We start from the raw sequence: 12,455 nt of genomic DNA on the forward strand, positions 1-12,455 counted from the left end.
AGAAGCAGCCAAAGGAAGGAACTTAGTGGATGGTATCAGCTGTGGTTTTCTGAACATCAGCACATGTACCTCCACATCATTTTAAACTCTGGATCAGAACTGTTCATTTATTTTAAAAACTGAAAGTAGTATTAATATTTATACAAATGTAAATAATGTCCCTCAGCTTTTTTTTTTCTAAAACTAGGTCACTGATACAACGGCACTGGAGGTTCAACTGTGGTATTTATTTACTCCTTCTATACAAGACCAAAGAACCACATGCCTATTTTTAGGTAGAGAACACATGCTGTACAGAAATGTGTACATATCAGAACTGCAGGGTCAGACACACTATTGTTCACAAAAGTACTCATTTACATATCAAACCTGGTTCACAGTTTAAAAGTACACACCATTAACATAGATATTGCTGTATTACACACTTTGGACTTGAATTGATGGGAATGATCTGAGCTTAACACTTTAAAAACTAAAGAATATAAAAAACAAACAAAGAGGAAAAGAAAGTAAAGACATTTTTCTTATTTTTTTGTTTTTCAGAACATTTTTTTTCTGTGGGAAACCCTTTAAATGTCACCCTCTCAGTGATGTAGTGATGGTCACATAGTGCCTGTTCTGTTCTCAGGAATCTGTGAGCTGATGAAGGCCGTGATAGTGAATATTAACAAAAATAGCCACAAATTATTCTACATGTACGACACTAAACATACAGCATGTATACGCAGTATCCTCACTCATTAAAATAAAATAATTTAGTAGTGCATATACTGGGTTGAAATACAAGCAAAAACAAGGTGCGCGTATGTAAAAAGCACGAGGAGTGATTTGTGCAGTCAAAGTAATTTTTTTTCCCTCAAAGTCAAAAGAAATTAAAAATATTAATTAATTTATAAAGAATATACAACAACTAAGCAACATGCTAACGAGCAGAACATGCTCTTGTTTGGATCGAGTCTGTGTTGTGATCTTTGTCAGTTAGCAAAATACTGGAAATAATATTTGGTTTGTAGTATTGTGATGAACGACAACAACACAAGCCACTTAATAACTAGACTTTAAATATTCTGTTTATGTTAAATTTGTATTTATCTTCACTGAGGTAATGTCTGTAGAAACTTGAATCATTTCTAATTAACAGCTGGCGTTAATGGTTATCAATGTTAATACAGTGATGTCACTAAATCTGTCACTGTTTTACAGTACGTATTCCAAGTCTGACCACCACCCTTTAAAACATAGTTTTATAATTTACATTTTTTTTAATTATGCAGCAGCCTCAACAGCTGCAATTCTCTCAGGCAATCTGATATTTTATATGGGTTGTAGTGTGAGGTTTGCTGGTAGTGCAGACCGTCTTATGGAGATCACGCCTGGGCCTGGGATTGTTCCCTGAGGAACTCCTCCAGGACGGTGATGATGCTGCAGGCTTCGGGCAGATCGCTGTGCTCGGCCCGGGCGTTCTGCAGCAACACATCTCCGTTCCCGCAGCCCTGCAGGAACTGACTGCAACGAAATAGGGCGTAGTGACTCATCTCTGCCTGACGCACGAAGCGCTTCAAGCTGTTCATGTCCTGGATGGCCTGCAGAGTGAGTGACGTGGTTGATCAGAGAGGAAGTAATACATACATAAACGGGAAGAGATGAGGATGAAGGAAAAGACAACGAATTAAAAAAAGAAGTTATATTGTGTCTGATAAGTGGAACTGAGAACTATAGTCCAAAGTTGGGGCCTGGTGGAAAATATATAAACTGATGTGTGTTTGACATTCATATTTTTATCAATCAGAATTTGTTAAAATGTAACTTTAAACAGGATTTAATACATTTTATCTAATAAAAGAATATTATATTTAAATTGAACTTTGATACCTGACTTTAGAAACAGAAAACAGACGCGCTGCTACACTCTGTCTCTTTTCTCACCTTAAGTTTGAAGTTCTCCAGAATCTGTCTGAGCAGGAATGGATTACAGCGCTCTGCAGCGTTCAGAAATGCCTGAATCCAGTCATCACAGAAACGATTGCTGACTAAGGGGAGAAAACATCTTCATCAGACCTCAGTCAGTACACAGAGTATGTAATGTCGTAGTACGTGATTTACCAGTATTTGTGAGTGTGGGTGGGCTGCTGGAGCAGTCTATGATCAGGGCAGACTGTGCGTCCTCTGAGATGGCCTTGCACAGGGAAGCGGTGGTGGTGTCTTGCTGGGACAGTCCCTGCAAACTGGCTGCTTTGATGAACCTGGCAGAGCACACAATGGATGTTTTTTCACACAGTTTGCTGGACATGAACAACAGGCAGAAACACACCTGATGCGGGAGGTTTAGCACGGAGAACGTTACCTAACTCACCTGGACACGTCAGCCTTCGTCCTCTGGTCTGAATTGATGACCTCTACATGTGTGTGACTGAGAGCCTGTGCACACAAAGTTTTAGTGGTTGAAATAAAGATGCATACAAACAGACCATGTCCATCTCTTTATGACCAAAGTGTATCAAACTTCTGATGATCAAATCTGCAGCAGCTGTGATACTCATGTCAGTAAAGACCAAATTTTCTGAGGAATGTTTCCAGAACCTTGTTGAACCTGCCATGAGCATCTGAAGCAAATGGGGGTATTACGGGTACCTAATAAAGTGTCCAGTGAGTGTATACAGATATAGACTGTCCATTTTACATCTGACATAAATATATTTGAGTAGGTGTATTAGCATGGGTAGCATTGCAGTTCAGTGTATTTGCAAAGCATCAGTAATCAATTAATGACATTTGCAGAAATTTTCTAAGAAACAGCGTAATCTGTAACTGCTGTCCTGACCTCAATTCACTGAGTTCACAATCAATTACTGTGTAACATGTTCTTTAAGCCACCTTAGAAACAGGAAATAGAGCTCACTGCATCAAAAGTCTTTTCTACATCCCTGTATCATGACTTTTTCCAACTAGGAACTTAGGGCTGCAGCTATTGATTATTTTAGTAATCAAATATTCTATCGATTAATCAGATAAGAAAAACTTTTTTCTCATTATTGAGCACTAATAAATATTCAAAAGAGAAAATAGAAGTCTTTTAAAATTAAATGATCATTGTTTTTAATTGCCATATTAAAATCTGGTTTGTTTTGAAGGAAAACAGGAAGACATACAACCAGAAATAAGGCATAAGATAAAACAGCCTTTATGAGGTAGATTTGGTGTGTGTCTGCATATTTAAGTGTGCTAGTGAATGAGTATGTGTGGCTGTAAGCCTTTAAAGGAGGTGACTGCAATGAAGAAAAGTGAGTGTATCAGCATTCTCAGAACTGGGGATTTTCCCTGTGCTTTGGTGCAAGTTTCCTGCTGCAGAAAACAGACGTTCTGACGGTGCAGATATTAAAAATTAGAATGCAGTGTCCAGCCTAACAGCAGTGGGTCAGTGACTCAGTTTTACTGGCCCTACGTATATTTTTACTGGCCTGAGGGGATGAAAAAAAAGTATATATTTCTTTAATATTCTAAAATATTAATGCAATTTCATTTAGATAAAAATCATTTATGTTAATATTAATCTAAATATGCAAAATAATGTTTCTGAAACCTTGAAATAAATATGATCTTGTACCAGCCGTTGTCTTTATTTTTGTGATTCTTAAGGACATCTACTAAGCTCTGTCAAATACAACTTCCCTATATCATTATGATCTTCTGACAGTGTGACCACCCCACGTGCAAGTCAGTTAAAAGGGTTCAGTAACTTTATAACACAATCACTTTAAAATTAAAAAGTGTGCGGGCTTATGCAGTAAGGGGTAGCACAAATTATGGCATCGGTACCTCACTGTGGCACCACAGCAGATGCCACTTGCCACAGCAGATGCCACTTGCCACAGCAGATGCCACTTGCCACAGCAGATGCCACGTGCTGCCAGTCATTTGGCATTGATGCCAATGATGTGCTTTTTTTTTTTAGACCCGAGCCAACTGAAGGGTTGGCGAGAAGCCTATTGGACTCACTAAGCCAAATCCTCAAAAATGCACAAAAATTCCCAAGGTCGCATGGTTCGCGGTCGCAAGTGACCCTGGACCTCATAGGGACATGGATCAGGTCGAGACGTTTCAGAAAAGGTACGTTTGATGGTGACTGGAAAAGCACCTAATTGGATTCGCTTGAATTCTTTATATTATTATTTTTTTTTATTCATTATTATTTTTCTTTCTCTGACTTTGATCCCAAATTTGTTGGATTACATTTACCAGGAGTGGCAGCTCTCATGCACCTCACAGGTGGCTCTCGGTAGCTTGCAAGGGGTTTACAGGCGGCTTGCGTTGGGTTCGCGGGGGCTGACAGGTGGCGAGGGCCATTTAAGGCCGCTTGCAGCTTTTTTTTTTTTTATTTATAATGTTTAAAGAGACTTGGAAAAACTATATCAATTCAATTCAATTCAATTCAATTCAAAGATCTTTATTATCCCCTAAGGGACACCAATAGTGTACTACACTATTGGTAAGGGCAGCCAGTAATACAGAAATCCTAAAAAAACAGGGCATACATAAAAACAAACATAATTAAAGCCGCAAGCGGCGATAATAGGCCCTCGCCGGCCGCCGCCCAGGTGCTGGTGTCGATTTGAACTCAGCTTTTCCAGCCGTGCCTATTTTAGCGGGGTTTTTTTTGCTGCCACATATGAAAAACTGCAATGGATGTATTGACTTTCTCAAAGAAAAAGATGCCATATTCTGGGCATCGCCATGGCAACACCTTACACATTACAGTATTTTCACCTGTAGGTTTTATGTTCAGGGAGATGTGGACAATGCGTGTACCAAATTTCAGGCATGTGTATGCATTTTTGAGAAAGCAAGGGTCATTTTTCCATCGCAGAAATTTCACATTTTTTCCCATAGGGATAAAATGGGGCAGTTTTGGCATCGTCATGGGAACAGCGTCCAAAATATGACATAGGTGTGATTGACTTTTTTGATCAGGCTGACATCAGCAATCTGTATACCAAATTTCATGTATTTCGGGCAAAGTAAGCAGAAACTTTAATATGGGGGATTTTTGGCTTTTTCCCATTAGAATAAAATGGGGCATTTCGGGCTCCGCCATGGCAACGTGTTACAAAATAGAGCATGGGTGTGATTGGCTTTTTTGATGAGGATGACGTCAAGAATGTTGACACAAATTTTCATGCATTTCAGTGAAACTAAAATTCTGGACCTCCATACAAACGTTTGTTTGCTTCTGTAGGGGGCGCTATTGCACCTAGAAACTTGATTCCCTAATTGTGGGATCAGGCCGGGTCAGTAAACAAGTTATTAAATTTTGAGGCTGATCGGCCAAAGATTGTGCGAACGAATGCACAAACAAAATTGCGGCGAGAGACAAAAACGAAGACCAAATTCACGCGGTTGCCATGCCAACACCGTTGAATATTCTATAAAACCTCGCACATCTTTTGATGCCCAACTTGTGAAGATGTTCCTGAGCGATTTTGGTGCCAGTCGGTTTAATGCCCTAGGACAAGTTAATTCAAGTACGAGGTGTGCAAAAATGCTGACTCTGCGCTTCACAAACTTCAGTTCAAGATGGCCGACTTCCTGTTTGTTGTCCGGAGTTGGTGTAATATATTTTTTTGTTGGGTTTCACAAGATCTCCGTTTGATCCGAATTTCATGACTCTTGGGCTAACTTTACATGGCAAGGCCTCCCATAGGCGCAATGTATTTTGATTTTGACAGGGGGCGCAGTTGCACTGGTTTTTTGAGTTTTTTAATGGCGATATTAAAAAACGAAATTTTTCACCGGTCCTGAATTTTGTGCAAAAATTGGTGCGTTTTCGTAAATGTTCAGGGGGTCAAATTTGCGATCATTTGCGGAAAAGAAAAATAATAATAATTAAAGCCGCAAGCGGCGATAATAGGCCCTCGCCGGCCGCCGCCCAAGCGCCGGTGCCGATTTGAACCGTGCTTTTCCGGCCGTGCCAGTTTTAGCCGTTTTTTTGGCTGCTACGTGTGAAATTTTGAAATGCATGAATTGTCTAACTCAACAAAAAAGATGCCATATTCTGGGCATCGCCATGGCAACGCCTTACACATTACAGTATTTTCACCTGTAGGTTTTATGTTCAGGGAGATGTGGACAATGCGTGTACCAAATTTCAGGCATTTGTATGCATTTTTGAGAAAGCAAGGGTCATTTTTCCATCACAGAAATTTCACATTTTTTCCCATAGGGATAAAACGGGGCAGTTTTGGCATCGTCATGGGAACAGCGTCCAAAATATGACATAGGTGTGATTGACTTTTTTGATCAGGCTGACATCAGCAATCTGTGTACCAAATTTCATGTATTTCGGGCAAACTAAGCAGAAACTTTAGTATGGGGGATTTTTCGCTTTTTCCCATTAGAATAAAATGGGGCATTTCGGGCTCCGCCATGGCAACGTGTTAGAAAATAGAGCATGGGTGTGATTGGCTTTTTTGATGAGGATGACGTCAAGAATGTTGACACAAATTTTCATGCATTTCAGTGAAACTAAAATTGTGGACCTCCATACAAACTTTTGTTTGCTTCTGTAGGGGGCGCTATTGCACCTAGAAACTTGATTCCCTAATTGTGGGTTCAGGTCGGGTCAGTAAACAAGTTATTAAATTTTGAGGCTGATCGGCCAAAGATTGTGCGAACGAATGCACAAACAAAATTGCGGCGAGAGACAAAAACGAAGACCAAATTCACGCGGTTGCCATGCCAACACCGTTGAATATTCTATAAAACCTCGCACATCTTTTGATGCCCAACTTGTGAAGATGTTCCTGAGCGATTTTGGTGCCAGTCGGTTTAATGCCCTAGGACAAGTTAATTCAAGTACGAGGTGTGCAAAAATGCTGACTCTGCACTTCACAAACTTCAATTCAAGATGGCCGACTTCCTGTTTGTTGTCCGGAGTTGGTGTAATATATTTTTTTGTTGGGTTTCACAAGATCTCCGTTTGATCCGAATTTCATGACTCTTGGGCTAACTTTACATGGCAAGGCCTCCCATAGGCGCAATGTATTTTGATTTTGACAGGGGGCGCAGTTGCACTGGTTTTTTGAGTTTTTTAATGGCGATATTAAAAAACAAAATTTTTCACCGGTCCTGAATTTTGTGCAAAAATTGGTGCGTTTTCGTAAATGTTCAGGGGGTCAAATTTGCGATCATTTGCGGAAAAGAAAAATAATAATAATTAAAGCCGCAAGCGGCGTTTTACGGCCCTCGCTGCGTGCGCGACCGCCAAACCCAGCGCGAGCCGCAAGTGAGCCCCCGCGAACCCCCAGCGAGCCACCTACGAGCTCCGCAAATCTCCAGCCAGCCACCTGCGAGCCCCGCAAACCCCACTGCATGCCGCCTGAGAGCCGCTGCTCCTGCAACCTGCGACCTGCCTTCCCTGCGAACAACGTGCCCTGCAAACAGCCTGCAACCCACCTGCGAGCCACCTGAGATCCCCCTTCAAGCTGTCAGAGAGCCAACTGTTCTGCCAAATGTAATCCCCACTGGCAAAAGATGAAAATCTTGGCAAGGATGGACATGATAACACCGTTGAATCTATCAATTTGACTGTGGCGAAGTTTTCTACCTTTTTTCATGCATTTCAGAAAACCTAAATGTGATTCCCACTATCTAATGCTTTTGTTCCATCTGTAGGGGGCACTAGTGCACTTGTTGCTCTGAATCCACAAATCTAAATGAAGTCTTGTACAGTACATAAGGGAAAGGAAATTGCAAGCAAAGTGCAGAAAGAGTGCGTGAGTGATTGCGCAATACGTGTGAGAAGGTTGTGGTTTCTCCATAATGATGTCATCTTGACATTGGGGTGGTGGTCACGGCTGCAGCGTGCAAAATAGGGCATAGGTCTGATTGACTTTTCTGATCAGGAGTATCTGACGAACATGTAAAAAAATTTTCATGCATTTCAAAGAAACCAATGCGGTGGACCTCCATACAAAATTTCAGTTTCTTCTGCAGGGGGCGCTATTGCAGCAATCGCCATTGTTTCTCCACGTATGGATTCAGTGTAGGTGTGTTCATAAATTATTCTATTTTGGGGCAGATCGGGCAAAGCACGTGCGATTGATGGCAGGAAAGAGGACGGGAATGTTTGGTCAAACGAACGCCAAATTCAGGGGCCTCATGTGACAAGCCCGTTGAATTGAATACGAAGCCTTCGATAACTTTGGATGCCCTATGTCTCTAGATGATGCAGAGGCATTTTGGTGTTAGCGCGTCAAATGCCCTAGGAGAAGTTCGCGCAAATACGAGGTGTCCAACAGTGCAAAATTGGCAAAAACAGAATTTCAAGCCAAGCTAGCGGATTTCCTGTGGGAATGTGGGCATGGGTCTCATTGACTTTTTTGATCGTGCTGGGGTACAGAATGTTTGTCTCGAATTGCATGCATGTCTGAGAAAGTAAATTGTTGGCTCCCCATATAAACGCAACGCACATTTGCGGTGTGGTGGCGCGTGTGGCGTGCAAAATTGGGCATAGGTCTGATTGCCTTTTCTGACCAGGAGGATCTGAAGATTGTGTAAAAAAATTTTCATGCATACCAGAGAAACTAATTTTGTGGACCCCCATACAAATTTTCATTTTGTTCTGTAGGGGGCGCTATGGCATCAATCGACGTGGTTTCTGCACTTATGGATTCAGTGTAGGTGTGTTCATAAATGATTCCATTTTGGGGCAGATCGGGCAAAGCATGTGCGATTGATGGCAGGAAAGAGGACGGGAATTTTTGGTCAAACGAAGGCCAACTTCAGGGGCCTAGTGTGACAAGAGCATTGAATTGAATACGAAGCCTTCGATAACTTTAGATGCCCTATGTCTCTAAATGATGCTGAGCCATTTTGGTGTTTGTGGGTCAAATGCTGTAGGAGAAGTTCGCGCAAATACAAGGTGAGCGAAAGTGCTGACTCGGCGAAAGCCAAATTTCAAGTCAACCTGGTGGATTTCCTGTGGGTCATGGAGGGGTGCCTCAAGAGGATTTATTGTTTGGCCAGACATGCTCTATGTGTGACGAGAATTTCATGACTCTAGGGCAAACTTGAATTTGGCCTCTCCCATAAGGGCACCGAAAAATGAAATTTACAGGGGGCGCTGTGGAGCCGTGTTTTGGAGTTAGTTTGTGGCGACATTAAAATACGTAATTTTTCGCCAGACCTGACCACCATGCAAAAAATGGTGACTTTTCGTGCATATTCAGGGGGTCAAATTTGGGTTCAAAGAGAGAGAAAGTATAATAATAATAAAGAAAAATAATAATAATAATTAAAGCCGCAAGCGGCGTTTTACGGCCCTCGCTGCCTGCGCGACCGCCAAACCCAGCGCGAGCCGCCAGTGAGCCCCCGCGAACCCCCAGCGAGCCACCTACGAGCTCCGCAAATCTCCAGCCAGCCACCTGCGAGCCCCGCAAACCCCACTGCATGCCGCCTGAGAGCCGCTGCTCCTGCAACCGGCGACCTGCCTTCCCTGCGAACAACCTGCCCTGCAAACAGCCTGCAACCCACCTGCGAGCCACCTGAGATCCCCCTTCAAGCTGTCAGAGAGCCACCTGTTCTGCCAAATGTAATCCCCACTGGCAAAAGATGAAAATCTTGGCAAGGATGGACATGATAACACTGTTGAATCTATCTATTTGACTGTCGCGAAGTTGTCTACCTTTTTTCATGCATTTCAGAAAACCTAAATGTGATTCCCACCATCTAATGCTTTTGTTCCATCTGTAGGGGGCACTAGTGCACTTGTTGCTCTGAATCAACAAATCTAAATTAAGTCTTGTCCAGTACATAAGGGAAAGGAAATGGCAAGCAAGGTGCAGAAAGAGTGCGTGAGTGATTGTGCAATACGTGTGACAAGGTTGTGGTTTCTCCATAGTGACGTCATGTTGACATTGGGGTGGTGGTCACGGCTGCAGCGTGCAAAAAAGGGCATAGGTCTGATTGACTTTTCTGATCAGGAGTATCTGAAGAACATGTAAAAAAATTTTCATGCATTTCAAAGAAAGTAATGCGGTGGACCTCCATACAAAATTGCAGTTTCTTCTGTAGGGGGCGCTATTGCAGCAATCGCCATTGTTTCTCCACTTATGGATTCAGTGTAGGTGTGTTCATAAATGATTCCATTTTGGGGCAGATCGGGCAAAGCACGTGCGATTGATGGCAGGAAAGAGGACAGAAATTTTTGGTCAAACGAACGCCAATTCAGGGGCCTCGTGTGACAAGCCCGTTGAATTGAATACGAAGCCTTCGATAACTTTGGATGCCCCATGTCTCTAGATAATGCTGAGCCATTTTGGGTTTAGTGGGTCAAATGCCCTAGGAGAAGTTCGCGCAAATACGAGGTGTCCAACAGTGCAAAATTGGCAAAAACAGAATTTCAAGCCAAGCTAGCGGATTTCCTGTGGGAATGTGGGCATGGGTGTCATTGACTTTTTTGATCGTGCTGGGGTAAAGAATGTTTGTCTCGAATTGCATGCATGTCTGAGAAAGTAAATTGTTGGCTCCCCATATAAACGCAACGCACATTTGCGGTGTGGTGGCGCGTGTGGCGTGCAAAATTGGGCATAGGTCTGATTGCCTTTTCTGACCAGGAGGATCTGAGGATTGTGTACAAAAATTTTCATGCATACCAGAGAAACTAATTTTGTGGACCCCCATACAAATTTTCATTTTGTTCTGTAGGGGGCGCTATGGCATCAATCGACGTGGTTTCTGCACTTATGGATTCAGTGTAGGTGTGTTCATAAATGATTCCATTTTGGGGCAGATCGGGCAAAGCATGTGCGATTGATGGCAGGAAAGAGGACCGGAATTATTGGTCAAACGAAGGCCAACTTCAGGGGCCTAGTGTGACAAGACAATTGAAATGAATACGAAGCCTTCGATAACTTTAGATGCCCTATGTCTCTAAATGATGCTGAGCCATTTTGGTGTTTGTGGGTCAAATGCTGTAGGAGGAAGTTCGCGCAAATACAAGGTGAGCGAAATTGCTGACTCGGCAAAAGCCAAATTTCAAGTGAACCTGGTGGATTTCCTGTGGGTCATGCAGGGGTGCCTCAAGAGGATTTTTTGTTTGTCCTGACATGATCTATGTGTGACGAGAATTTCATGAATCTAGGGCAAACTTGAATTTGGCCTCTCCCATAGGGGCCCGAAAAATGAAATTTCCAGGGGGCGCAGTGTAGCCGTGTTTTTGAGTTAGTTTGTGGCGACATTAAAATACGTAATTTTTCGCCAGACCTGACCACCATGCAAAAAATGGTGACTTTTCGCGCATGTTCAGGGGGTCAAATTTAGGTTCAAAGAGAGAGAAAGTATAATAATAATAATAAAGAAAATAATAATAATTAAAGCCGCAAGCGGCGTTTTACGGCCCTCGCTGCCTGCGCGACCGCCAAACCCAGCGCGAGCCGCAATTGAGCCCCCGCGAACCCCCAGCGAGCCACCTACGAGCTCCGCAAATCTCCAGCCAGCCACCTGCGAGCCCCGCAAACCCCACTGCATGCCGCCTGAGAGCCGCTGCTCCTGCAACCTGCGACCTGCCTTCCCTGCGAACAACGTGCCCTGCAAACAGCCTGCAACCCACCTGCGAGCCACCTGAGCTCCCCCTTCAAGCTGTCAGAGAGCCAACTGTTCTGCCAAATGTAATCCCCACTGGCAAAAGATGAAAATCTTGGCAAGGATGGACATGATAACACCGTTGAATCTATCTATTTGACTGTGGCGAAGTTTTCTACCTTTTTTCATGCATTTCAGAAAACCTAAATGTGATTCCCACTATCTAATGCTTTTGTTCCATCTGTAGGGGGCACTAGTGCACTTGTTGCTCTGAATCCACAAATCTAAATGAAGTCTTGTACAGTACATAAGGGAAAGGAAAATGCAAGCAAAGTGCAGAAAGAGTGCGTGAGTGATTGCGCAATACGTGTGAGAAGGTTGTGGTTTCTCCATAATGATGTCATCTTGACATTGGGGTGGTGGTCACGGCTGCAGCGTGCAAAATAGGGCATAGGTCTGATTGACTTTTCTGATCAGGAGTATCTGACGAACATGTAAAAAAATTTTCATGCATTTCAAAGAAACCAATGCGGTGGACCTCCATACAAAATTTCAGTTTCTTCTGCAGGGGGCGCTATTGCAGCAATCGCCATTGTTTCTCCACGTATGGATTCAGTGTAGGTGTGTTCATAAATTATTCTATTTTGGGGCAGATCGGGCAAAGCACGTGCGATTGATGGCAGGAAAGAGGACGGGAATGTTTGGTCAAACGAACGCCAAATTCAGGGGCCTCCTGTGACAAGCCCGTTGAATTGAATACGAAGCCTTCGATAACTTTGGATGCCCTATGTCTCTAGATGATGCAGAGGCATTTTGGTGTTAGCGCGTCAAATGCCCTAGGAGAAGTTCGAGCAAATATGAGGTGTCCAACAGTGCAA

General features: G+C 43.0%; 1 protein-coding gene across 2 annotated transcripts in view; it reads right to left on the minus strand.

The window, feature by feature from the left end:
* Positions 1–140: 140 nt before the first annotated feature.
* The window catches only part of c8h17orf75 (chromosome 8 C17orf75 homolog), a 45,792-nt gene continuing 33,477 nt past the window's right edge, over positions 141–12,455 (minus strand). For both annotated transcript variants that reach the window (XM_030734876.1, XM_030734875.1), the window contains 4 exons: positions 2,354–2,418; positions 2,104–2,243; positions 1,927–2,030; positions 141–1,583 (listed from right to left, as the gene is read on the minus strand). In XM_030734876.1, coding sequence (XP_030590736.1) covers positions 1,368–1,583; positions 1,927–2,030; positions 2,104–2,243; positions 2,354–2,418 — 525 coding nt within the window. In that variant the 3' untranslated portion in view covers positions 141–1,367. The remainder of the gene's footprint in view (positions 1,584–1,926; positions 2,031–2,103; positions 2,244–2,353; positions 2,419–12,455) is intronic.

This window comes from Archocentrus centrarchus, chromosome 8, assembly GCF_007364275.1.
Source record: "Archocentrus centrarchus isolate MPI-CPG fArcCen1 chromosome 8, fArcCen1, whole genome shotgun sequence".
Classification (NCBI taxonomy): Eukaryota; Metazoa; Chordata; class Actinopteri; order Cichliformes; family Cichlidae; genus Archocentrus; species Archocentrus centrarchus.